Here is a 27945-nt window from a genome sequence, read left to right on the forward strand (position 1 = left end):
GGTAGCCACCATCTGGAAAGAGAAAGATGAAGGTCGGGCACTATGTGGAGAGAGAGCCTGAAGTTGGACACTACTATCAGCGAGCACTCGTTACCTCTCGCTATTCTCAGCTCCAGAAGCAGGATCCCGGCCTCAGTGGCAGGCAGTGGTGGAGAAAGGGTGTAAACTCTGGGCTTCACCTGCAGATCAGACTCCTGGCTTCCCCTGTAACTGCACTGGACATGGAGCCTGCAAGAGAACGGACGCGGCTGGAGAATTCAGGTCCTCACTGTCTCTACCCGCTGAATGTGCTCCTATTCTCACCTGAAAGGGCTGTCCCGGGTCACCGATCCCAAAGCGCCATTCAAAATCTCAAACTCACCCAACACATCCGTTTCATACAGGATGTTCACGCCGTCCAGCTACAAGAGACAGAAGACCATCACTCCCGAACTGAGCCATTGATGGGACTCCCAGCCCGCAATACCTACCCGCTGAGTAGCACCACATTCAGTGACTGCGAACTGAAAGAGCACAGTGTCTGCAGAGGCCACGGTCGGACTGCACTCAGCTCCGTCTCCCTCCTTCAGATGGACCGTTGTCAGGTTTACAGGAGGCAGCGTCAAATCCTTGGAGATAGCGATGAGGACCTGCCCATCCTTGGTGCAGACTGCAAGAGAGTCAATGAAAGGCGGTTAGTTGACCCACGGGGAGGGTCAAGGGAACCGTTACAGGGAAGGGGACAAGCCCCATCCATGTTTCAGTTTCTAACCCGTCCCATTATCTGTCTAACGGAAACCAGTTGACTAATTACAGCTCGTCACCACGCTGCTTGGATTTAAATTGCTCGCATCTCCGATAGAAATTAAATATCAAATTCAAATGGTCAGTGGCAACAGGGGCCGGGGCTCATTCACTCTGCCCCTCCCTCCCCCAACTACCTGGACAATTACACAGGGCAGAATTCAACCAGTGTGAGTCCCAAGTCACCGAGCAACGGTGGAATGATTCTAACTGCAGATATTGTGTCAAAGGCCGATTAACTATTTCCCTTTCTGTTTGATTACCAGCCCCCAATCCCACAATCAATTATACTCTGCGGGATTAGAGACTCTCAATCACACCACCATTTCCACTCTCCGAACTGGAAAGGTTTGAAATTCCAACTGACGTTGTAGGACAGGAAGGAGAAAGAGGAAACTGTCCAGGGAAACCCCGAGTACAGCTAGATTGCGGGTGAACCTGGAAAGTCCTGGCCCAGAATATAAACGGACTGAGAATACACCCACCTGGAAGACTGTCCAATGAATAGAAACACGGCGGTGCATCCCGGCTCCCCGCATCAAAGCAGCAGCCTCTCTGCACACACTCACTGGCTTCAATTCCCGGAAATCCGCAGTCTTTGCGGTTTTTGGGAGACAGCCAACATTTATCGGCGGGGAAAAGGAGAGAGGGCGGCTGAGCTGAACAGATTACAACAAGTAACAAACCAAGAATCCCCGAACCCTCCATTATAACAAACAAACCCTCCCAGGTAAGTGAGAGGAGAAAACCGACTCCCTCTTTTTATCGCAGCACTGTTAACTGGCAGTAATTGTCTGTTCCAATCAGCCTGAGGTACAGTCGGAGGCCCACGGGCTCCGGAACATAAACCAGCATTCGCACGGCTCACACGGAGATGGGCCTGTTTTTAATGGAAGAAAAAAGGTGAGACTGGGTCCAACGACAGCTCCACAATTCGCCCCCGGACTTCTTGTTTGGTTGCATTGAAATTGTTGCTTTTTTCCCCCTTGACACCTTTATTTCTTCATCACAAAATTTAAAGAAACTGGAGCCAAATCACATTATTAGTTTCTATTTTGCTTTTTTAGTCACTTTTATTTCTTAGACCCAACGTCACCTTTAATAGTTGATAAAAAAATAGGCCCCATCTCAGTGTGACCCATGGGAATGCGGTTTTCTTTAATACTAATTAATAAACAGAGTCAAATCAATATGTTATAGTCCAGATACAGTACGGTAGCATTCGTGGTTATGTTACTGAACTTGTAATCTAGCAGGCCTGGACGAATAATCTACGTGTCATAAGTTCAAATTCTGCCACGGCAGCTGGGGAATTTAAATTCAATTCATTAATTAAAATCTGGAATTAAAATACGACTATCAGTAATGGTGGCAATGAAACGACCGGATTGTCATAAATAAAACCCATCTGGTTCACTAATGTCCTTCAGAGAAGGAAACCTGCCGTCCTTACCCGGTTGGCCTATGATGTGACTTCAGGCCCACAGCAATGTGGTTGATTCGTAATTGCCCTCTGAAATGGCCTAGCAAGCCATTCAGTTGTAAAAACTCGTTTAAAAAAAGTCATACTCAGAATAAAACTGGACATGAAAAAGGCACCCAAGCCCAGTTGACCCTGCAAAGTCCTCCTCACTAAAATCTGGGGACCAGTGCCAAAATTGGGAGAGCAGTCAAGCAACAGCCTGACATAGCCATACTCACAGAATCATGCCTTTCAGCAGAGGTCCGTGACTCTTCCATCACAATCCCTGGGTATGTGCTGTCCCACTGGCAGGACAGACAAACCAGAGGTGGCGGTGCAGTGATATACAGTCAGGAGGGAATGGCCCTGGCAGTCCTCAACATTGACTCTGGACCAAATGCAAATCTCATGGCATCAGGTCAAACATGAGCAAGGAAACCTCCTGCTGATTACCACCAACCGCCCTCCCTCAGCTGATGAATCAGTCCTCCTCCATGTTGAGCATCACTTGGAGAAAGCGCTGAGGGTAGCAAGGGCCACAGAAGGTACTCTGAGTGGGGGACTTCAATGTCCATCACCAAGAGTGGCTCGGTAGCACGACTACTGGCCGAGTCCTGAAGGACAAAGCTGCCAGACTGGGCCTGCAGCAGATGGTGAGCGAACCAACACGAGGGGAAAAATTTACTTGACCTCGTCCTCACAAATCTACCTGTCGGAAATGCATCTGTACATGACAGTATTGGTGGGAGTGACCACCGCACAGTTCTCGTGGAGACGAACTCCCGTTTTCGCACTGAGGACACCATCCAACCTGTTGTGTGAACAGATCGTGGAAGCTCAAAACTGGGCCTCAGATACCTGTTATCTGGGGCAGATTAAATGGTGGAATATCAGCCGAGCTCAGCTGGCAATGTTTACGGTACATTTTCATGTAAACAGAACACACATTCGAAACCTGGAAATGCGAAACAACGAATGTTAAGGTAAAAACTCCCTGTCATCCCCGGGTGGGCTCAAACCAACATTTTCAGTTAACAGCCGAACGCGTTTACCAATTGGACCACAGAGACACGACGTTTGGTTTCCTGAACCACTAATTCACCGAGCTAACGTTTCAGCTTGAAACGATCAATGTAACAGCTGTCTTACCATCAGTTTACTTTTCCAAAATAAAGGGTGTGCAGCTTGCACGAGTGAAAATCGATGCTGTCTTATTTCTGAACATCAAACTCCCATTGTCCCTAAATGCCTGTATGTTGGAAGACTCGGTCACCCAGTGGTGGAGAGAATTGATTTTTCGAGCTGTGATTCACCATTCTCTGTTCCAGTAATATTCAGGTTTGCTGAAAATGAGATGAGATGAAATGAGCAGGTCCAACGAGCAGGTCTGTGACACTACACGGTATCTACAAAGTTGTCTGTTGCACTTACAGTGAAGCGGACGGCAGTTTTCACTCTTAAACCAGTCACTATGATGTTCAGAAAATATGTGGCCGAGAAAGACTTGATTTCAGCGCGGTGACACTGGACCAGAGTAAAATTGTGATTGTCGAGTGGTGAGAGGGTGGATTTGGAACTCCCGTGCGGCTGCACAGCGCATTGTCCAGATCTGCTTCGAGCGATATTCATTCAATTCATCACTTACAGGGACAGTTTGATTTCAAGTTTCTTTTTTCTGGTGCTTGGTGAGATTTCAAAATTGAAAGCGACCCACACCGACCCCAAACTCGTCACTTGCACACTGACAGATACAAGGCGGTCACACTCTTCACTTCAGTGAGATGAAAGCGGAGAGCGATTTCACGGTTGAATGTAATGGCGAAGAAAACTCACCCAAACAAAAGTGCAGCTCATTGAGGTGCCTTTAAATTCCTGATTGTTTGCACTGAACTTCTTCCCAAAGCGTTGGAGATTCAGGTCGAGCGATTTGGGGACTTCTCCCTCTTCGCGAAAGTTTCAACCGCAGTTCGAGATCAAAAGTCTAGGGCAGAATGAGACACCTCCCTGAAACCGGGGAACAAAGAAAGCAAACTTTAGAGTAAGGTTCTGTTTGTTGAGAAAAAGAAAATAAAAAATTTATTTTGGAAAGATCCAGAATGCTATCAGCTCAAAAAGCAACTGTTACCCCGGCGGGATTTGAAGACGCAGCCTTCTGGGGGAGCAATAAGTAATGCAGATAGAAGCAGGAAGTTGAAAAGTGTGAATTGATAGATTAAGTGAGTGGCCAAAACTGCGGCAAATTGAGGTCAATGTGTGGGAGAGCGAAGTCATCCATTTAAATCGAAAAAAGATAAATGGTGAGAAGCTGGGAACTGTGGAGGAGCAGAGAGATTTCCGGGTCCGTGCACAGAAACCGCTACCAACCACTATAGGTACAAAAACGATTGAAAATCGTTAATGGGATGTTCGCAACGGTTCGTTCGTTTGCTTTGACGTGTCATAATATCCCGATCGCGGTTTGATTCCTGTATGGGCTGAGAAGGGGCTTTGGTTCGTGTTTATATGACTTTTAAAATCCAAGCTTTACAAACAGATCCACAGACTAAGTCACGGGGACAATTTTTGGAATAACATCCATTGTAGCTTTTACCCCTGGGCCGGAGAAACACGTCTTTCTATTTATTTGTCTTTCTCCGGTTTGCAGAGAAACGTTTAACTCGCGGCCTGTTCCCGTTAATGATCATCAGCAGCAACAGACAAACAGAGCGGGTCTGACCGCCCCGAGATGTGGAAAAGGCATCGGCTTTGGAGAAGTGAATCAAATCAAATAATCAACCGGCACCGAGAGAGAGAAAACCAAGAGAAAAAGATAGAAGGGAATCGAGAAATTAAAACTAAATCAAGTCGATAGAAATATTTCCCATCCTTGATGTCTCTCTATTCAATCCCCAATCCTTCAGTGGCGGGAATCAAATTTCACTGTAAATAAATGCGAGAATCGACCCAAAGAAGAAGAAACCAAATAACCAAAAACTGCCGAAACCCGGGATTGAATGAACAACCTTTAGATCTTCAGTTTAACGCAATTCCAACTCAGCGATTTTGACCCAACAGCAAATTCAACTTTGCCTCATTGTCCTGCAAGAAAATATCACCGCCGCGACGCCTTGCTCTTCCTGTTCATTACCGCACTTCATATATAAACATCGCACTCACATATACCCAACCACAGTTCATATATAAACATCGCACTCATATATAAAACCCCACAGTTCGTTTATAAACACCGCACTCATACACGCACCCACAGTTCATATATATTGACATAGCAATCAGATATACACACCTGCAGTTCATATATAAATATCGCACTCATATATAAACACCCAGACTTCACATATAAACATCGTTCTCATATATAAACTCCCACAGTTTATAAATCAGCAGCGCACTCATACATCCACACCCAGTTTATAGGAGGAAGATCGGTACAGACCGCCGATACAGCTCTCAGAGTGGGAGAGGCGGAAGTAGCAGCGACCGAACAAACTCTGGATCTCATCCTTAAGACAGACCGGTAGATCCACCTGTGAAATTACATCGCATTTGTGTATCAGTGAGGGTAATGGGTTCTTAGTGGCGATCGATCGGGCCAAGGGGATCTCAGAGAGGGGAAGGGACAGTCAGATGGCATCAGAGAGTGTAAGGGGGCTCAGAGAGAGGAAGGGACAGTCAGATGGCATCAGAGCGTGTATTAAGATCTGAGAGAGGGGAAGGACTGCCGAGTATGGGAGAGTGTAAGGGGGCTCAGGACGTATCTGTGTAAGGGACACTCAGTGGGCATCAGAGCAGGTAAATGGCGCTGAGAAGTTTCAAAGAGGATCATGGACTCACTGACGGTATCGGAGAAGGTAAGAGACAGAGCGTATCAGAGAAGATAAGGAGCTCAGGGTGAACCAAAGAGGGTAAGGTGGGCTGAGGAGGTATCAGAGAGGCGAATGGATCCAGAGTTGGCATCTTCTTAATATTACATTTTCTAACCTTCAACATTTTTAATAACGGCAAAAAATGAAGCCGACTAAACCGATAACCTGTCCGTGTCCCATGTGGAGGGAACGAGAAGGTAGAATCAGGAGGGAGTGGATAATTGGCAAGGCTCACGGTTTCCTTTCACACAGCTCAGGGTTGTGTCTGGTGATATCACTGGAGAAAAGGGGTTGCACTTTGAAACTTTTATCACTCAGTGTGAAAAATAGAACACAAATCGCCCAAAGTGGGGCTCGAACCCACGACCTTAAGATTAAGAGTCTCATGCTCTGCAGAGTGAGCTCGCTGGGCCGACTGTCAAAATTCTTCCCATCCTATTTAGCAGAGAGACAGCTGTTGGCTTTGCTGCAGGAGTTCAGTTCGTTCCACATTCTCAGGGTTTCTCCTTCTGAACACCCGTTTTTTTTTCTGGAGTTAGTCTGATGCCGTCACACTCTTCACTTCAGTGAGATGAAAGCGGAGAGCGATTTCAGGGTCGAATGCAATGACGAACAAAACTCATTCAATAAAAGTGCAGGTCATTGAGGGGCCTTTAAAGTCCTGATTGTTTGAACTGAACTTCATCCCAAAGCGTTTGAGATTCACGTGGAGTGATTTGGGGACATCTTTTCCCTCTTTGCAAAAGTTTCAACTGCAGGTCAAGATCAAAAGTCGAGTGCAGAATGAGACGCCTTCCTGAAATTTGAGAACTCGGGAAGCAGACTTTAGAGCAAGGTTCTGTTAATTGTGAAAAAGCAGATAAAACATTAATTCTGGAACGATCCAGAATCCTATCAGCTCTAAAATTAACGGTTACCCATGATTTATACACGCAGCCTTCTGGTGGCACAATAAGTAATGTAGCTTAAAAACCGGAAGTTGAAAAGTGGGAATTGATAGATGAAGTGAGTGGGCAAAACTGCGGCAAATAGAGTTCAATGTGGGGGAGAGCGAGGTCATGCACTGTAAATATGAGAAAGATAAATCAGAGTATTTTCTAAAGTGGTGAGAATCTCGGAACTGTGGACGAGTAGAGAGATTTAGAGGGCCATGTACAGAAACCGCTACCAGCCAGCGTACAGGTAAAAAAATAATTAAATAACCGAATGTGCCGTTCGTAGGGCCGGTTAGCTCATTTGCATAGAGTATACCCTAATGTCATGATCACTGATTCGATTCTTGTAATTTACTTTATTTATTTCGGGTTTTTGTAACTTTTAAAATCGAAACTTTACAAAAAAAACCACAGACAAATTCACGGGGATAGTTTATTTGAATAACATCCATTGCAACTTTGCCCTCGGGTCGGAGAAACAAGTCTTTTTTTGTCTTTCTCCGGTTTGCAGATCAACGTTTAACTCGCGGCCTGTTCCCATTAATGATCATCAGCAGCAACAGAAAGACAGAGCGGGTCTGACCGCCCCGAGATGTGGAAAAGGGATCAGTTTAGAACAAATGCATCAAATCAAATATCACCCGGCACGAGAGAGACAAAACCAAGAGAAAAAGGCAGAAGGTAACAGAGAAATAAAAACTACATAGAGACGATAGAAATATTTCCCATCCTTGATGCCTTTCTATTCCATCCCCAATCCTTCAGTGTCGGGTATCAAATTTTACTATAAATAAATGCGAGAATCGAAGCAAGGAAGGAGATACTAAACAACCATAAACTGCCGAAACTCGGGATTGAACTAAGGACCTTAACACTCTCCCAACTGAGCTATTTCGGATCCACATCCATCGTTTATTTCGTGTTATTGTCGTGGAAGTAAATATAGCCCCAGGTGGAATTGCCCCTCCTGTTCATTCCACAGTTCATATATAAACATTGCACTCATATATACACACCCACAGAGCATATATAAGCATCGCTGTCATACATAAACTCCCAAAGTTTATCAATCAGCAGCGCACTCATAGATCCACACCCAGTTTATAGGAGGAAGATCAGTACCGACTGCCAATAGAGCTCTCAGAGTGGGAGAGGCGGAAGCAACAGCGACCGAACAAATCTGGATCTCATTCTTAACACAGACCGGTAGATCCACCTGTGAAGTTACACCGCACTTTGAAAGCAAGGAAGGTAATGTGTTCTGACAAGGCATCGGGCGGTCTAATCGCTTCTTAGTGGCGATCCATTGGGGCAAGGGCATCTCAGAGAGGGGAGCGGGCATTCAGAGGGTATCAGAGAGTATATTGAGATCTCGCAGAGGGGAAGGACTGCCAGAGAGTATCAGAAAGTGCAAGGACGCTCACGGCGTGTCAGTGGGTGAGGGGCACTCAGCGGGTACCAGAGAGAGTAAAGGGCGCTGACATGGTTCAAAGAGGATAATGGGCTCTCTGAGGATATCACAGAAGATGAGCAGCTCATGGAGAATCAAAGAGGGTAAGGTGGGCTCAGGAGGTATCAGAGAGGCGAATGGATCCAGAGTTGGCATCTTCTAAATATTACACTTCCTAACCATCAACATTTTTAATAACAGCAAAAATGAAAACTATTGAAACGGTATCTGCCGTGTCCCATGTGGAGGGAATGAGAAGATAGTATCGGGAGGGGCTGGATATTTGGCAACGCTCACGGTTTCCTTTCACACAGCTCAGTGTTTTGTCTGTTTATATAACTGGATTTCGTGAACTGGAGATAAGAGGTTGCACTTTGAACCTTTCATCACCCACTGTGAAAAATAAAACACAAAACGCCCAATCTGTGGTTTAAACCCACGACACTGAGGTTAGGAATTTCGTGCTTTACCGACTGAGCTAGCCGGGCCAGCGGCAGGGCTCCTTCTCATCCTATTATTGCAGAGAGACAGGTGGTGACGTTGGTGTTGGGGTTCAGTTTGTCCGACAATCCCAAGGTGGCTGAATCTGAACACCCACTTCTCATTCTCGAGTCAATCTGATGCCTTTTACCAGTCGTCCAGCCCCGCGCTGAGCAGGAGAGGAACATCGGGACAGGAGAAGACCATTCAGCCCTTCGAACCTGCTGTCTCATTCAATTTGATCATGAGATGATCAGTAATTCATGTCTGTTTCCCCGCCTTGGACTCATATCCCTTGGTAACCGAAACGGAAAAAGATCTATCAATATCAGATTTGAAAATTTGATTTGAGCCAAAATCCACATCCTTTGGGATGAGAGATTTCATGCTTTCGGCTGTATTTTGTTTGCTAAAGTGATTCCTGATTTCTTGCATGATTAGTCCAGCTCCAATTTCATTTTGGATTCGGCCAACAGAGAGAGAGACAAAGGCCGCCTTAACCGGAGATTGATCCTTGAACGATCTCTCACAAAGCAACTGAAAACTGTCGGAATGTGAATACCATTTCACTTCTCCAAAATAAAGGGAGTGACATTCATTGTGGAAACAGTCTGATGTCGCTCACTGCAGAAATATCCATGTCAGTGTGATTCAGTCTGAAGGAGCTCGCCTGCAACCTTCGAACCTTCTCTGTCAAGAAGTATTCCGACGTCGTTCAAGCCAATCTCGTTTTTTTGGATATTTTTCAGATGCCTGTTATCCAACCGCAGAATAAATGGTGGAAAATCAGACGCACAAAGCTGGCAATGTTTACGGTACATTTTCTGGCAGATAAGACACACATTCGAACCCAAGAAATGCGAGACAATGAATGTTAAGGTAAAAGGTTGCTCTAGCGTCCCCGGCTGAGTTCGAAGCACCAACCTTTTAGTTGACTGCCAGAACGCGCGAACCAATTGCGCCACAGAGACAGAGTTTGCTATTGCGCAAGGACGAATTCACAGAGCTGAAGCTTCAGGTTGCCGCGCTCAATGTAACAGCTTTCTTCCAATCAGTTTACTTTTCCAAAATAAAATGTGTGCCGCTTGCACGAGTCAAAATCTGTGCTGTATTATTTCTGAAAATTAAACTCACCTTGCCATTAAACACCTGTATGTTGAAAGACTCAGTCCGCTCGTGGAAGAGAGGATTGATTTTTGAGCTGTGATTCGCCATTCTCTGTTCAAGTAATATTCAGGTTTGCTGAAAATGAGATGAGATGAAATGAGCAGGACAAACCAGCAGGTCTGTGACACTACACGGTGTCTACAAAGTTGTCTCTTGCATTTACAGTGAAGTGGACGACAATTTTCACTCTTAAACCAGTAATTATTATGTTAAGAAAAAATGTGGCCGTGAAAGACTCGATTTCAGCGCGGTGACATGGGCCAGAGTAAAGTTCAGTTAATGCGATTGCCGAGTGGCGAGAGGGTGGATTTGTAACTCCTGTGCGGCTGCGCTGCGCATTGTCCAGATCTGTTTGGAGCGATATTCCCTTCAATTCATCACTTACAGGGACAGTTTGATTCTAAGTTTCTTTTCCCCGGTGCTTGGTGTGATTCCAGAAATAAACGCGACCCGTGCTTAACCCAAACTCGTCACTAACACGTTGACCGATACAAGGCGGCCACACTCTCCACTTCCGTCAGATGAAAGCCGACAGCGATTTCACGTCGATTCCAATGTCGAAAAAAAGTCATTCAATGAAAGTGCAGGTCATTGAGGTGCCTTTAAATTCCTGATTGTTTACACAGAACTTCTTCCCAAAGCGTTTGAGATACACGTGGGGCGATTTGGGGACTTCTTCTCCCTCTTTGCAAAAGTTTCATCCGCAGCACAAGATCAAATGTCGAGGGCAAAATGAAACGATTTGCTGAAATTTGAGAACCAGAGAACCAGAATTTAGAGCAAGGTTCTGTTTATTGAGAAAAAGCAGATGAAACATTCATTCCGGAACGATACAGAATCCTATCAGCTCTAAAGGCAACGGTTACCCCGTGTTTTGAACACGCAGCCTTCTGGTGACGCAGGAAGTAATGCAGATGGTAGCAGGAAATTGAAAAGTGGGAATTGATAGATTAAGTGTGTGGACAAAACTGTGGCAAATAGTGTTCAATGTGGGGGAGACCGAGGTCATACACTTTAAATCTAAGAGAGATAAATCAGAGTATTTTCTAAATGGTGAGAAACTCGGTGCTGTGGAGGAGCAGAGAGATTTAGGGGTCCAAGTACAGAAATCGCTGCAGGCACAAAAATTAATTAAACAGCCTAATGTGCCGTTGGTACGGTCGGTGAACTCGTTTGCAAAGAGTATACCGTAATATCATGATCAAGGATTCGATTCTTGTAATTTACTTTATTTATTTCGCGTTTTTGTAACTTTTGAAATCGAAGCTTGAAAAAGAAAATCAACAGAAAAAAAATCACGGGGACCGTTTTTGAATTACATCCGTTGTAACTTTGCCCCTGGGCAGGATAAACACGTCTTTCTTTTGAATTGTCTTTCTCCAATTTGCAGATAAACGTTTAACTCGCGGCCTGTTCCCATTAATGATCATCAGCAACAACAGACAGACAGAGCGCGTCTGACCGCCCCGAGATGTGGAAAATGGATCAGTTTCGGACAAATCAAATAGTCACCTGGCAGCGAGAGAGACAAAACCAAGAGAAAAAGGCAGAAGGTAACAGTGAAATAACAGCCAAATACAAACGATATAAATAATTCCCATCCTTGATGTCTCTCTATTCAATCCCCAATCCTTCAGTGGCGGGAATTAAATTTCACTGCAAATAAATCCGAGAATCGAAGCAAGGAAGAAGAAAGTAAACAAACAAAACCTACCGAAACTCGGGATTGAACCAAGGACCTTTAGATCTTCAGTCTAACGCTCTCCCAACTGAGCTATTTCGGCTCTGTACCCAACGCTTACTTTGTGTTATTGTCGTGGAAGAAAATATAACCACAGGAGGAATTGCCCCTCCTGTTCATTCCACAATTCATATATAAACATCGAACTCGTAGAGATAAACCCACAGTTCATATATAAACATCGTTGTCATACGTAAACTACCAAAGTTTATAAATCAACAGCGCACTCATACATCCACACCTAGTTTATGGGAGGAAGATCGGTACCGACCGCCGATAGAGCTCTCAGAGGCGGAAGCAGCAGCGACCGATCAAACTCTTGATCTCATCCTTAACACAGACCGGTAGATCCACCTGTGGAGTTACACCGCACTTTGATAGCAGGGATGGTAATTGCTTCTAAGAAGGCCTCAGGGCGTCTAATCGCTTCTTCGTGGCGATCCATTGTGACAAGGGCATCTCAGAGAGGGGAAGGTACTATCAGAGGGCATCAGAGAGTGTAAGGGGGCTCAAAGAGGAGAGCGGGCAGTCAGATGGCATCAGAGAGTGTTTTAAGATCTGAGAGAGGGGAAGGACTGCCGAGTATGGGAGAGTGTAAGGCGGCTCAGGGCGCATCTGTGTAAGGGGCAATCAATAGGTATCAGAGCAGGCGAATGGCGCTGACAAGGTTCAAAGTGAATCATGGACTCTCTGAGGGAATCGGAGAAGGTAAGAGACAGAGCGTATCAGCGATGATAAGGAGCACAGGGAGAATCAAATGGGGTAAGGGGGGATCAGGAGGTATCAGAGAGGCGAATTGTTCCAGCGTTGGCATCTCCTAAATATTACATTTTCTGACCTTCAACATTTTTAATAACAACAAAAAGTGAATCCAATTGAACCGATAACCTGTCCGTGTCCCATGTGGAGGGAACGAGAAGGTAGAATCGACAGGGAGTGGATATTTGGCAACGCTCACGGTTTCCATTCACACAGCTCAGGGTTGTGACTGTTTCGAATCTGGAGACAAGAGGTTGCACTTTAAAAAATTTATCACCGAGTGTGAAAAGTAGAACACAAATCGCCCAACTTGGGGCTCGAACCCACGACCCTGAGATTAAGAATCTCATGCTCTACCGACTGAGCTCGCCGGGCCGACTGCTGAAATTCTTCCCATCTTATCATTGCAGAGAGACAACTGTTGGCTTTGCTGCAGGAGTTCAGTTCGTTCCACAATCTCAGGGTATCGACTTCGTTTTTTCATTCTGAAGTTAGTCTGATGTCTTTTACCATTCGTCCAGCCCCGCGCTGAGCAGCATAGGAACATCGGGACAAGAGAAGGCCATTCAGCCCCTCGAACCTGCTGCCCCATTCATAGAGATCATGAGTTGATCTGCAATTCATCTCTGTTTCTCCGTCTTGGCCTCATATTCCTTGGTACCCGAATCGAAAAACGATCTATCAATATCAGACTTCAAATTATGAATTGAACCACAATCCACATCCTTTGGGATGAGAGAGTTCCAGCTTTCGGACGTATTTTGTTTGCTAAAGTGATTCCTGATTTCTTGCATGATTAGTCCAGTTCGAATTTCATTTTGGATTCGGCCAACAGAGAGAGAGAAAAAGGCCGTCTTAACCGGAGATTGATCCTTTAACGATCTCTCACAAATCAACTGAAACCAGTCGGAATGTGAATACCATTTCACTTTTCCAAAATAAAGGGAGTGACATTCATTGTGGAAACAGTCTGATGTCGCTCACTGCAGAAATATCCATGTCAGTGTGAAGGAGCTCGCTTGCAACCTTCGTACCTTCTCTGTCAAGAAGTATTCCGACTTCGTTCAAGCCAACCTCGTTTTTTTGGATATATTTCATATGCCTGTTATCCAACCGCAGAATAAATGGTGGAAAATCAGACGCACTCAGCTGGCAATGTTTGCGGGACATTTTCTGGCAGACAAGACACACATTCGAACCCAAGAAATGCGAGACAATGAATGTTAAGGTAAAAGGTCGCCTTTGCGTCCTCTCGTGGGTTCGAACGACCAACTTTTCAGTTAACAGCGAAACGCGCTAACCAATTGCGCCACAGAAACAGAACTTGCAAATGTTCAAGGACTAATTCATCGAGCTGAAGCTTCAGGTTGCCGCACTCAATGTAACAGCTTTCTTCCAATCAGTTTACTTTTCCAAAATAAAATGTGTGCAGCTTGCACGAGTCAAAATATGTGCTGTATTATTTCTGAAAATGAAACTCACCTTGCCATTAAACACCTGTATGTTGAAAGACTCAGTCCGCTCGTGGAGGAGAGGATTGATTTTTGAGCTGTGATTCGCCATTCTCTGTTCCAGTAATATTCAGGTTTGCGGAAAATGAGATGAGATGAAATGAGCAGGACAAACCAGCAGGTCTGTGACACTACACGGTGTCTACAAAGTTGTCTCTTGCACTTACAGTGAAGTGGACGACAATTTTCACTCTTAAACCAGTAATTATTATGTTAAGAAAAAATGTGGCCGTGAAAGACTCGATTTCAGCGCGGTGACACGGGCCAGAGTAAAGTTCAGTTCATGCGATTGCCGAGTGGCGAGAGGGTGGATTTGGAACTCCTGTGCGGCTGCGCTGCACATTGTCCAGATCTGTTTGGAGCGATATTCCCTTCAATTCATCACTTACAGGGACAGTTTGATTCTAAGTTTCTTTTTCCCGGTGCTTGGTGAGATTTCAGAAATAAACGCGACCCGTGCTTAACCCAAACTCGTCACTGACACATTGACCGATACAAGGCGGCCACACTCTGCACTTCAGTGAGATGAAAGCCGACAGCGATTTCTCGTCGATTCCAATGGCGAAAAAAATGTCATTCAATGAAAGTGCAGGTCATTGAGGTGCCTTTAAATTCCTGATTGTTTACACAGAACTTCTTCCCAAAGCGTTTGAGATACACGTGGGGCGATTTGGGGACTTCTTCTCCCTCTTTGCAAAAGTTTCATCCGCAGCACAAGATCAAAAGTCGAGGGCAAAATGAAACGATTTGCTCAAATTTGAGATCCAGAGAACCAGAATTTAGAGCAAGGTTCTGTTTATTGAGAAAAAGCAGATGAAACATTCATTCCGGAACGATACAGAATCCTATCAGCTCTAAAGGCAACGGTTACCCCGTGTTTTCAACACGCAGCCTTCTGGTGACGCAGGAAGTAACGCAGATGGTAGCATGAAATTGAAAAGTGGGAATTGATAGATTAAGTGTGTGGACAAAACTGTGGCAAATTGAGTTCAATGTGGGGGCGACCGAGATCATACACTTTAAATCTAAGAATGGTAAATCAGAGTATTTTCTAAATGGTGAGAAACTCGGTGCTGTGGAGGAGCAGAGAGATTTAGGGGTCAAAGTACAGAAATCGCTGCAGGTACAAAAATTAATTAAACAGCCTAATGTGCCGTTGGTACGGCCGGTTAACTCGTTTGCAAAGAGTACACTGTAACATAATGATCACGGACTCGATTCTTGTAATTTACTTTATTTATTTCGCGTTTTGTAACTTTTGAAATCGACGCTTTACAAAGAAAATCCACAGAAAAATTCACGGGGACCGTTTTTTGAATTACATCCGTTGTTACTTTGCCCCTGGACAGGATAAACACGTCTTTCTTTTTATTTGTCTTTCTCCAATTTGCAGATAAACGTTTGACTCGCGGCCTGTTCCCATTAATGATCATCAGCAGGAACAGACAGACAGAGCGGGTCTGACCGCCCCGAGATGTGGAAAATGCATCAGTTTCGGACAAATCAAATAGACACCTGGCACCGAGAGAGACAAAACCAAGAGAAAAAAGCAGAAGGTAACAGTGAAATAACAGCCAAATACAAACGATATAAATAATTCCCATCCTTGATGTCTCTCCATTCAATCCCCAATCCTTCAGTGGCAGGAATTAAATTTCACTGCAAATAAATCCGAGAATCGAAGCAAGGAAGAAGAAACTAAACAACCATAAACTGCCGAAACTCGGGATTGAACCAAGGACCTTTAGATCTTCAGTCTAACGCTCTCCCAACTGAGCTATTTCGGCTCTATACCCAACCATTACTTTGTGTTATTGTCGTGGAAGAAAATATAACCCCAGGAGGAATTGCCCCTCCTGTTCATTCCACAATTCATATATAAACATCGTACTCGTAGAGATACACCCACAGTTCATATATAAACATCGTTGTCATACGTAAACTACCAAAGTTTATAAATCAACAGCGCACTCATACATCCACACCCAGTTTGTGGGAGGAAGATCGGTACCGACCGCCGACAGAGCTCTCAGAGCCGGAAGCAGCAGCGACCGATCAAACTCTTGATCTCATCCTTAACACAGACCGGTCGATCCACCTGTGAAGTTACACCGCACTTTGATAGCAGGGACGGTAATTGCTTCTGAGAAGGCCTCAGGGCGTCTAATCGCTTCTTAGTGGCGATCCATTGTGGCAAGGGCATCTCAGAGAGGGGAAGGTACTATCAGAGGGCATCAGAGAGTGTAAGGGGGCTCAAAGAGGAGAGCGGGCAGTCAGATGGCATCAGAGAGTGTTTTAAGATCTGAGAGAGGGGAAGGACTGCCGAGGATGGGAGAGTGTAAGGCGGCTCAGGGAGCATCTGTGTAAGGGGCAATCAATAGGTATCAGAGCAGGTGAATGGCGCTGACAAGGTTCAAAGTGAATCATGGACTCTCTGAGGGTATCGGAGAAGGTAAGAGACAGAGCGTATCAGCGATGATAAGGAGCACAGGGAGAATCAAATGGGGTAAGGGGGGATCAGGAGGTATCAGAGAGGCGAATTGTTCCAGCGTTGGCATGTCCTAAATATTACATTTTCTGACCTTCAACATTTTTAATAACAACAAAAAGTGAATCCAATTGAACCGATAACCTGTCCGTGTCCCATGCGGAGGGAACGAGATGGTAGAATCGATAGGGAGTGGATATTTGGCAACGCTCACGGTTTCCTTTCACACAGCTCAGGGTTGTGCCTGTTTCGAATCTGGAGACAAGAGGTTGCACTTTAAAAATGTTATCACCGAGTGTGAAAAGTAGAACAAAAATCGCCCAACGTGGGGCTCGAACCCACGACCCTGCGATTAAGAGTCTCATGCTCTACCGACTGAGCTAGTCGGGCCGACTGCTTTAATTCTTCCCATCTTATCATTGCAGAGAGACAACTGTTGGCTTTGCTGCAGGAGTTCAGTTCGTTCCACAATCTCAGGGTATCGACTTCTGAACACCCGTTTTTTCATTCTGGAGTTAGTCTGATGTCTTTGACCATTCGTCCAGCTCCGCGCTGAGCAGTATCGGAACATCGGGACAAGAGAAGGCCATTCAGCCCCTCGAACCTGCTGCCCCATTCAATTGGATCATGAGTTGATCTGCAATTCATCTCTGTTTCTCCGTCTTGGACTCATATTCCTTGGTACCCGAATCGAAAAACGATCTGTCAATATCAGACTTCAAATTATGAATTGAACCACAATCCACATCCTTTGGGATGAGAGAGTTCCAGCTTTCGGCCGTATTTTGTTTGCTAAAGTGATTACTGATTTCTTGCATGATTAGTCCAGCTCCAATTTCATTTTGGATTCGGCCAACAGAGAGAGAGAAAAAGGCCGTCTTCACCGGAGATTGATCCTTTAGCGATCTCTCACAAATCAACTGAAACCAGTCGGAATGTGAATACCATTTCACTTTTCCAAAATAAAGGGAGTGACATTCATTGTGGAAACAGTCTGATGTCGCTCACTGCAGAAATATCCATGTCAGTGTGAAGGAGCTCGCTTGCAACCTTCGAACCTTCTCTGTCAAGAAGTATTCCGACTTCGTTCAAGCCAACCTCGTTTTTTTGGATATTTTTCATATGCCTGTTATCCATCCGCAGAATAAATGGTGGAAAATCAGGCGCACTCAGTTGGCAATGTTTGCGGTACATTTTCTGGCAGACAAGACACATATTCGAACCCAAGAATTTGCGAGACAATGAATGTTAAGTTAAAAGGTTGCCTTCGTGTCCTCTAACGACCAACTTTTCAGTTCGCAGCGAAACGCGCTAACCAATTGCGCCACAGAAACAGAACTTGCAAATGTTCAAGGACTAATTCATCGAGCTGACGCTTCAGGTTGCCGCACTCAATGTAACAGCTTTCTTCCAATCAGTTCACATTTCCAAAATAAAATGTGTGCAGCTTGCACGAGTCAAAATCTGTGCTGTATTATTTCTGAAAATTAAACTCACCTTGCCATTAAACACCTGTATGTTGAAAGACTCAGTCCGCTCGTGGAAGAGAGGATTGATTTTTGAGCTGTGATTCGCCATTCTCTGTTCCAGTAATATTCAGGTTTGCGGAAAATGAGATGAGATGAAATGAGCAGGACAAACCAGCAGGTCTGTGACACTACACGGTGTCTACAAAGTTGTCTCTTGCACTTACAGTGAAGTGGACGACAATTTTCACTCTTAAACCAGTAATTATTATGTTAAGAAAAAATGTGGCCGTGAAAGACTCGATTTCAGCGCGGTGACACGGGCCAGATTAAAGTTCAGTTCATGCGATTGCCGAGTGGCGAGAGGGTGGATTTGGAACTCCTGTGCGGCTGCGCTGCGCATTGTCCAGATCTGTTTGGAGCGATATTCACTTCAATTCATCACTTACAGGGACAGTTTGATTCTAAGTTTCTTTTTCCCGGTGCTTGGTGAGATTTCAGAAATAAACGCGACCCGTGCTTAACCCAAACTCGTCACTAACACATTGACCGATACAAGGCGGCCACACTCTCCACTTCCGTGAGATGAAAGCCGACAGCGATTTCTCGTCGATTCCAATGGCGAAAAAAATGTCATTCAATGAAAGTGCAGGTCATTGAGGTGCCTTTAAATTCCTGATTGTTTACACAGAACTTCTTCCCAAAGCGTTTGAGATACACGTGGGGCGATTTGGGGACTTCTTCTCCCTCTTTGCAAAAGTTTCATCCGCAGCACAAGATCAAAAGTCGAGGGTGAAATGAAACGATTTGCTGAAATTTGAGAACCAGAGAACCAGAATTTAGAGCAAGGTTCTGTTTATTGAGAAAAAGCAGATGAAACATTCATTCCGGAACGATACAGAATCCTATCAGCTCTAAAGGCAACGGTTACCCCGTGTTTTGAACACGCAGCCTTCTGGTGACGCAGGAAGTAACGCAGATGGTAGCAGGAAATTGAAAAGTGGGAATTGATAGATTAAGTGTGTGGACAAAACTGTGGCAAATTGAGTTCAATGTGGGGGCGACCGAGATCATACACTTTAAATCTAAGAATGGTAAATCAGAGTATTTTCTAAATGGTGAGAAACTCGGTGCTGTGGAGGAGCAGAGAGATTTAGGGGTCAAAGTACAGAAATCGCTGCAGGTACAAAAATTAATTAAACAGCCTAATGTGCCGTTGGTACGGCCGGTTAACACGTTTGCGAACAGTACACTGTATCATAATGATCACGGACTCGGTTCTTGTAATTTACTTTATTTATTTCGCGTTTTTGTAACTTTTGAAATCGACGCTTTACAAAGAAAATCCACAGAAAAATTCACGGGGACCGTTTTTTGAATTACATCCGTTGTTACTTTGCCCCTGGACAGGATAAACACGTCTTTCTTTTTATTTGTCTTTCTCCAATTTGCAGATAAACGTTTGACTCGCGGCCTGTTCCCATTAATGATCATCAGCAGGAACAGACAGACAGAGCGGGTCTGACCGCCCCGAGATGTGGAAAATGCATCAGTTTCGGACAAATCAAATAGACACCTGGCACCGAGAGAGACAAAACCAAGAGAAAAAGGCAGAAGGTAACAGTGAAATAACAGCCAAATACAAACGATGTCAATATTTGCCATCCTTGATGTCTCTCTGTTCAATCCCCAATCCTGCAGTGGCGGGAATTAAATTTCACTGCAAATAAATCCGAGAATCGAAGCAAGGAAGAAGAAACTAAACAACCATGAACTGCCGAAACTCGGGATTGAACCAAGGACCTTTAGATCTTCAATCTCACGCTCTCCCAACTAAGCTATTTCGGCTCCACATCGATTCTTTACTTTGTGTCATTCTCGTGGAAGAAAATAAAACCCCAGGAGGAATTGCCCCTCCTGTTCATTCCACAATTCATATGTAAACATCGCACTCATATGTACACACCCACAGTTCATATATAAACACCGCACTTATAAATACACACCCTCAGCTGATATATAAACATCGCACTCATTTATGCACACCCACAGTTCATATTTATACATCGCACTCATATGTACACACCCACAGTGTATATATAAATATCGCACTCATATATACACACCCACAGTTTATATATAAACATCGTTGTCATACCTAAACTCCCCAAGTTTATAAATCAACAGCGGACTCATCGATCCACACCCAGTTTGCAGGAGGAATATCAGTACCGACTGCCAATGGAGATCTCAGAGTGGGAGAGGCGGAAGCAACAGCGACCGAACAAACTCTGGATCTCATTCTTAACACAGACCGGTCGATTCACCTGTGAAGTTACACCGCACTTTGATAGCAGGGACGGTAATGGGTTCTGAGAAGGCATCAGGGGGTCTAATTGCTTCTTAGTAGCGATCCATTGGGGCAAGGGCATCTCAGATAGGGAAGGGACAGTCAGAGGGCATCAGAGAGTGTAACGGGGCTCAAAGAGTGGAAGGGAAAGTCAGGGGGTATCAGAGAGTGTATTGAGATCTCGCAGAGAGGAAAGACTGCCAGAGGGTGTCAGAGAGTGTAAGGACGCTCAGGGCGAATCAGTGGGTGAGGTGCACTCAGCGGGTATCAGAGAGTGTAAAGGGCGCTGACAAGGTTCAAAGAGGATAATGGACTCTCTGAGGGTATCAGAGAATATGGGGAGCTCATGGAGAATCAAAGAGGGTAAGGTGGGCTCAGGAGGTATCAGAGAGGCGAATGGACGTGTCCCATGTGGAGGGAATGAGAAGATAGTATCGGGAGGGACTGGATATTTGCAACGCTCACGGTTTCCTTTCACACAGCTCAGTGTTGTGTCTGTTTCTATAACTGGATTTCTTGAACTGGAGATGAGGTCGCACTTTGAAACTTTCATCACCCACTGTGAAAAATAGAACACAAAACGCCCAATCTGTGGTTTCAACCCACAACCCCGAGATTAGGAACTTCGTGCTTTACCGACTGAGCTAGCCGGGCCAGCGGCAGGGCTCCTTCCCTTCCGATGATTGCAGAGAGGCAGGTGGTGACTTTGCTGTCAGAGTTCAGTTTGTCCGATGATCCGAAGGTGGCTTAATCTGCACACCCGCTTTTCATTCTGGAGTCAGTCTGATGCCTTTTACCAGTCGTCCAGCCCCGCGCTGAGCAGGAGAGGATCATCGGCCCGTCGAACTTGCTGTCCCATTCAATTCGATCATGAGGTGATCAGTGATTCATCAATGTTTCCCCGCCTTGGACTCATATCCCTTGGTAACCGAACCGGAAAAAGATCTATCAATATCAGATTTGAACATTTGAATTGAGCCACAATCCACATCCTTTGGGATGAGATAAATCCAGCTTTCGGCCGTATTTTTTTGCTCAAGTGATTCCTGATTTCTTGCATCATTAGTCCAGCTCCAATTTCATTTTGGATTCGGCCAACAGAGAGAGAGAGTGAAAAAGCCGCCTTAACCGGAGATTGATCCTTTAACGATCTCTCACAAATCAACTGAAATCTGTCGGAATGTGAATACGATTTCACTTTTCCAAAATAAAGGGAGTGACATTCATTGTGGAAACAGTCCGATGTCGCTCACTGCAGAAATATCCATGTCAGTGTGAAGGAGCTCGCTTGCAACCTTCGAACCTTCTCTGTCAAGAAGTATTCCGACTTCGTTGAAGCCAACCTCGTTTTTTTGGATATTTTTCATATGCCTGTTATCCAACCGCAGAATAAATGGTGGAAAATCAGACGCACTCAGCTGGCAATGTTTGCGGTACATTTTCTGGCAGACAAGACACACATTCGAACCCAAGAAATGCGAGACAATGAATGTTAAGGTAAAAGGTTGCCTGAGCGTCCTCGAGTGGGTTCGAACGACCAACTTTTCAGTTCGCAGCGAAACGCGCTCACCAATTGCGCCACAGAAACAGAACTTGCAAATGTTCAAGGACTAATTCATCGAGCTGACGCTTCAGGTTGCCGCACTCAATGTAACAGCTTTCTTCCAATCAGTTCACATTTCCAAAATAAAATGTGTGCAGCTTGCACGAGTCAAAATCTGTGCTGTATTATTTCTGAAAATTGAACACACCTTGCCATTAAACACCTGGATTTTGAAAGACTCAGTCCGTTCGTGGAAGAGAGGATTGATTTTTGAGCTGTGATTCGCCATTCTCTGTTCCAGTAATATTCAGGTTTGCGGAAAATGAGATGAGATGAAATGAGCAGGACAAACCAGCAGGTCTGTGACACTGCACGGTGTCTACAAAGTTGTCTCTTGCACATACAGTGAAGTGGACGACAATTTTCACTCTTAAACCAGTAATTATTATGTTAAGAAAAAATGTGGCCGAGAAAGACTCGATTTCAGCGCGGTGACACGGGCCAGAGTAAAGTTCAGTTAATGCGATTGCCGAGTGGCGAGAGGGTGGATTTGGAACTCCTGTGCGGCTGCGCTGCACATTGTCCAGATCTGTTTGGAGCGATATTCCCTTCAATTCATCACTTACAGGGACAGTTTGATTCTAAGTTTCTTTTCCCCGGTGCTTGGTGAGATTTCAGAAATAAACGCGACCCGTGCTTAACCCAAACTCGTCACTAACACGTTGACCGATACAAGGCGGCCACACTCTCCACTTCCGTGAGATGAAAGCCGACAGCGATTTCTCGTCGATTCCAAGTAACGCAGATGATCGCAGGAAATTGAAAAGTGGGAATTGATAGATTAAGTGTGTGGACAAAACTGTGGCAAATAGAGTTCAATGTGGGGAAGACCGAGGTCATACACTTTAAATCTAAGAAAGATAAATCAGAGTATTTTCTAAATGGTGAGAAACTCGGTGCTGTGGAGGAGCAGAGAGATTTAGGGGTCCAAGTACAGAAATCGCTGCATGTACAAAAATTAATTAAACAGCCTAATGTGCCGTTGGTACGGCCGGTTAACTCGTTTGCAAAGAGTATACTGTAACATAATGATCACGGACTCGATTCTTGTAATTTATTTTATTTATTTCGCGTTTTTGTAACTTTTGAAATCGAAGCTTTACAAAGAAAATCCACAGAAAAATTCACGGGGACCGTTTTTGAATTACATCCGTTGTAACTTTGCCCCTGGGCAGGATAAACACGTCTTTCTTTTTATTTGTCTTTCTCCAATTTGCAGATAAACATTTGACTCGCGGCCTGTTCCCATTAATGATCATCAGCAGGAACCGACAGACAGAGCGGGTCTGACCGCCCCGAGATGTGGAAAATGGATCAGTTTCGGACAAATCAAATAGTCACCTGGCACCGAGAGAGACAAAACCAAGAGAAAAAGGCAGAAGGTAACAGTGAAATAACAGCCAAATACAAACGATATAAATATTTCCCATCCTTGATGCCTCTCTATTCAATCCCCAATCCGACAGTGGCGGGAATTAAATTTCACTGCAAATAAATCCGAGAATCGAAGCAAGGAAGAAGAAAGTAAACAACCAAAAACTGCCGAAACTCGGGATTGAATCAAGGACCTTCAGATCTATCAGTCGAACGCTCTCTCAACTGAGCTATTTCGGCTCTACACCCAACAATTACTTTGTGTTATTGTCGTGGAAGAAAATATAACCCCAGGAGGAATTGCCCCTCCTGTTCATTCCACAATTCATATATAAACATCGAACTCATAGAGATACACCCACAGTTCATATATAAACATCGTTGTCATAAGTGAACTACCAAAGTTTATAAATCAACAGCGCACTCATACATCCACACCCAGTTTATGGGAGGAAGATCGGTACCGACCGCCGATAGAGCTCTCAGAGGCGGAAGCAGCAGCGACCGATCAAACTCTTGATCTCATCCTTAACACAGACCGGTCGATCCACCTGTGAAGTTACACCGCACTTTGATAGCACGGACGGTAATTGGTTCTGAGAAGGTCTCAGGGCGTCTAATCGCTTCTTAGTGGTGATCCATTGGGGCAAGGGCATCTCAGAGAGGGGAAGTTACTATCAGAGGGCATCAGAGAGTGTAAGGGGGCTCAGAGAGAGGAAGGGACAGTCAGATGGCATCAGAGTGTGTTTTTAGATCTGAGAGAGGGGAAGGACTGCCGAGTATGGGAGAGTGTAACGGGGTTCAGGGCGCATCTGTGTAAGGGGCACTCAGTCGGTATCAGAGCAGGTGAATGGCGCTGACAAGGTTCAAAGTGGATCATGGACTCTCTGAGGATATCGGAGAAGGTAAGAGACAGAGCGTATCAGCGATGATAAGGAGCACAGGGAGAATCAAATAGGGTAAGGGGGGATCAGGAGGTATCAGAAAGGCGAATTGTTCCAGCGTTGGCATCTCCTAAATATTACATTTTCTGACCTTCAACATTTTTCATAACAACAAAGAGTGAATCCAATTGAACCGAAAACCTGTCCGTGTCCCATGTGGAGGGAACGAGAAGGTAGAATCGGGAGGGAGTGGATATTTGGCAACGACAATTTTCACTCTTAAACCAGCAATTATTAAGTTAAGAAAAAATGTGGCCGATGAAGACTCGATTTCAGCGCGGTTAATGCGATTGCCGAGTGGCGAGGGGGTCGATTTGGAACTCCTGTGCGGCTGCGCTGCGCATTGTCCAGATCTGTTTGGAGCGATATTCACTTCAATTCATCACTTACAGGGACACTTTGATTCTAAGTTTCTTTTCCCCGGCGCTTGGTAATATTTCAGAAATAAACGCGACCCGTGCTTAACCCAAACTCGTCACTAACACGTTGACCGATACAAGGCGGCCACACTCTGCACTTCAGTGAGATGAAAGCCGACAGCGATTTCACGTCGATTCCGATGGCGACAAAAACTCATTCAATGAAAGTGCAGGTCATTGAGGTGCCTTTAAATTCCTGATTGTTTACACAGAACTTCTTCCCAACGCGTTTGAGATACACGTGGGGCGATTTGGGGACTTCTTCTCCCTCTTTTCAAAAGTTTCATCCGCAGCACAAGGTCAAAAGTCGAGGGCAAAATGAAACGATTTGCTGAAATTTGAGAACCAGAGAACCAGAATTTAGAGCAAGGTTCTGTTTATTGAGAAAAAGCAGCTGAAACATTCTTTCCGGAACGATACAGAATCCTATCAGCTCTCAAGGCAACGGTTACCCCGTGTTTTGAACACGCAGCCTTCTGGTGACGCAGGAAGTAATGCAAATGGTAGCCGGAAATTGAAAAGTGGGAATTGATAGATTAAGTGTGTGGACAAAACTGTGGCAAATAGTGTTCAATGTGGGGGAGACCGAGGTCATACACTTTAAATCTAAGAGAGATAAATCAGAGTATTTTCTAAATGGTGAGAAACTCGGTGCTGTGGAGGAGCAGAGAGATTTATGGGTCCAAGTACAGAAATCGCTGCAGCCTCATGTGCCGTTGGTACGGCCGGTTAACTCGTTTGCAAAGAGTACACTGTAACATAATGACCACGGACTCGGTTCTTGTAATTTACTTTATTTATTTCGCGTTTTTGTAACTTTTGAAATCGAAGCTTTACAAAGAAAATCGACAGAAAAATTCACGGGGACCGTTTTTGAATTACATCCGTTGTTACTTTGCCCCTGGACAGGATAAACACGTCTTTCTTTTGATTTGTCTTTCTCCAATTTGCAGATAAACGTTTAACTCGCGGCCTGTTCCCATTAATGATCATCAGCAGCAACAGACAGACAGAGCGGGTCTGACCGCCCCGAGATGTGGAAAATGCATCAGGTTAGGACAAATCAAATAGTCACCAGGCACCGAGAGAGACAAAACCAAGAGACAAAGGCAGAAGGTAACAGAGAAATAACAGCCAAATACAAACGATATAAATATTTCCCATCCTTGATGTCTCTCTATTCAATCCCCAATCCTTCAGTGGCGGGAATTAAATTTCACTGCAAATAAATCCGAGAATCGAAGCAAGGAAGAAGAAAGTAAACAAACAAAAGCTGCCGAAACTCGGGATTGAACCAAGGACCTTCAGATCTTCAGTCTAACGCTCTCCCAACTGAGCTATTTAGGCTTTACATCCAATACTTACTTTGGGTTATTGTCGTGGAAGAAAATATAACACCAGGAGGAATTGCCCCTCCTGTTCATTCCACAGTTCATATATAAACATCACACTCATGGAGATACACCCACAGTTCATATACAAACATCGCACTCATAGAGATACACCCACAGTTCATATATGAACATCGCTGTCATACGTAAACTACCAAAGTTTATAAATCAACAGCGCACTCACACATCCACACCCAGTTTATAGGAGGAAGATCGGTACCGACCGCCGATTGAGCTCTCAGAGGCGGAAGCAGCAGCGACCGATCAAAGTCTGGATCTCATCCTGAACACAGACCGGTTGATTCACCTGTGAAGTTACACCGCACTTTGATAGCAGGGACGGTAATGGGTTCTGAGAAGGCCTCAGGGCGTCTAATCGCTTCTTCGTGGCGATCCATTGGGGCAAGGGCATCTCAGAGAGGGGAAGGTACTATCAGAGGGCATCAGAGTGTGTAACGGGGCTCAAAGAGGGGAGCGGGCAGTCAGAGGGGATCAGAGAGTATATTGAGATCTCACAGAGGGGAAGGACTGCCAGAGGGTATCAGAGAGTGTAAGGACTCTCAGGGCGTATCAGTGTGTGAGGACTGCGGGTATCAGAGAGTGTAAAGGGCGCTGACAAGGTTGAAAGAGGATAATGGACTCTCTGAGGGTATAAGAGAAGATGAGGAGATCAGGGAGAATCAAGGAGTGTAAGTGGGTATCAGGAGGTATCAGAGAGGCGAATGAATCCAGAGTTGGCATCTTCTTAATATTACACATCCTAACTATCAACATTTTTAATAACAGCAGAAATGAAACCTATTGAAACGGTATCTGCCGTGTCCCATGTGGAAGGAATGAGAAGATAGTATCGGGACGGACTGGATATTTGGCAACGCTCACGGTTTCCTTTCACACAGCTCAGTGTTGTGTCTGTTAAAATAACTGGATTTCATGAACTGGAGATCAGAGGTTGCACTTTGAACCTTTTTCACCCACTGTGAAAAATAGAACTCAAAACCCCCAATATTTGCTTTAGACCCAAGACCCTGAGATTAGGAATTTTGTGCTTTACCGACTGAGCTAGCCGGGCCAGCGGCAGGGCTCCTTCTCATCCTATCATTGCAGAGAGGCAGGTGGTGACGCTGCTGTCGGGGTTCAGTTTGTCCGACAATCCCAAGGTTGCTGAATCTGAACACCCGAGTTTCATTCTGGAGTCAAGTCTGATGACTCTTACCAGTAGCCCAGCCCCGCACTGAGCAGGAGTGTAAAATCGGCACAGGAGAAGAACATTCAGCCCCTCGAGCCTGCTTGCCCATTCAATTAGATCATGAGGTGATCAGTAATTCATCTCTGTTTCCCCGCCTTGGACTCATATCCCTTGGTAACCGAACCAGAAAATGATCTATCAATATCAGACTTGAAAATTTGAACTGAGCCTCAATCCACATCCTTTGGGATGAGAGAGTTCCAGCTTCCGGCCGTATTTTGTTTGCGAAAGTGATTCCTGATTTCTTGCTTGATTAGTCCAGCTCCAATTTCATTTTGGATTCTGCCAACAGAGAGAGAGAGATAAAAAGGCCGCCTTAACCAGAGATTGATCCTTGAAAGATCTCTCACAAATCAGCTGAAACCTGTCAGAATGTGAATACCATTTTACTTTTCCAAAATAAAGGGAGTGTCATTCATTGTGGAAACAACAAGTAATCCGAATTCTTTCAAGCCAATCTCGTTTTTTTTTAATATTTTTTAGACAGCAGATTAAATGTTGGAAAAT

General features: G+C 44.9%; 1 protein-coding gene and 6 non-coding genes across 7 annotated transcripts; all 7 read right to left on the reverse strand.

The window, feature by feature from the left end:
* Positions 1–299: 299 nt before the first annotated feature.
* On the reverse strand, positions 300–1508 carry LOC137335904 (zona pellucida sperm-binding protein 4-like). Its single transcript, XM_068001420.1, has 3 exons — positions 1269–1508; positions 471–649; positions 300–401 (listed from the first exon to the last, which is right to left on the reverse strand). The coding sequence occupies exons 1-3, from the start codon at positions 1489–1491 to the stop codon at positions 300–302; spliced, it is 504 nt and encodes a 167-aa protein (XP_067857521.1). The 5' UTR covers positions 1492–1508.
* A 10346-nt stretch (positions 1509–11854) lies between these two features.
* On the reverse strand, positions 11855–11927 carry trnaf-gaa (transfer RNA phenylalanine (anticodon GAA)). Its single transcript has one exon. It is a non-coding gene; the product is annotated as a tRNA-Phe (tRNA).
* A 1018-nt stretch (positions 11928–12945) lies between these two features.
* trnak-cuu (transfer RNA lysine (anticodon CUU)) lies at positions 12946–13018 on the reverse strand. The gene has a single exon. It is a non-coding gene; the product is annotated as a tRNA-Lys (tRNA).
* A 2850-nt stretch (positions 13019–15868) lies between these two features.
* On the reverse strand, positions 15869–15941 carry trnaf-gaa (transfer RNA phenylalanine (anticodon GAA)). The gene has a single exon. It is a non-coding gene; the product is annotated as a tRNA-Phe (tRNA).
* Positions 15942–16959: 1018 nt separating this feature from the next.
* On the reverse strand, positions 16960–17032 carry trnak-cuu (transfer RNA lysine (anticodon CUU)). The gene has a single exon. It is a non-coding gene; the product is annotated as a tRNA-Lys (tRNA).
* Positions 17033–19883: 2851 nt separating this feature from the next.
* On the reverse strand, positions 19884–19956 carry trnaf-gaa (transfer RNA phenylalanine (anticodon GAA)). The gene has a single exon. It is a non-coding gene; the product is annotated as a tRNA-Phe (tRNA).
* A 6116-nt stretch (positions 19957–26072) lies between these two features.
* trnaf-gaa (transfer RNA phenylalanine (anticodon GAA)) lies at positions 26073–26145 on the reverse strand. The gene has a single exon. It is a non-coding gene; the product is annotated as a tRNA-Phe (tRNA).
* Between the last annotated feature and the right edge of the window lie 1800 nt (positions 26146–27945).

Source organism: Heptranchias perlo, chromosome 20 (assembly GCF_035084215.1).
Source record: "Heptranchias perlo isolate sHepPer1 chromosome 20, sHepPer1.hap1, whole genome shotgun sequence".
NCBI classification, from domain to species: domain Eukaryota; kingdom Metazoa; phylum Chordata; class Chondrichthyes; order Hexanchiformes; family Hexanchidae; genus Heptranchias; species Heptranchias perlo.

What these genes read in the sequence shown, in the direction of transcription:
- LOC137335904 (XM_068001420.1), bottom strand. Translation starts at nt 1,491, where the DNA reads ATGGAGGGTTCGGGGATTCTTGGTTTGTTACTTGTTGTAATCTGTTCA. An exon ending in TTCATTGGACAGTCTTCCAG is followed by an intron (nt 650 to 1,268) that starts GTGGGTGTATTC and finishes ACTCTCTTGCAG; the next exon opens with TCTGCACCAAGGATGGGCAG. An exon ending in AATGTGGTGCTACTCAGCGG is followed by an intron (nt 402 to 470) that starts GTAGGTATTGCG and finishes TGTCTCTTGTAG; the next exon opens with CTGGACGGCGTGAACATCCT.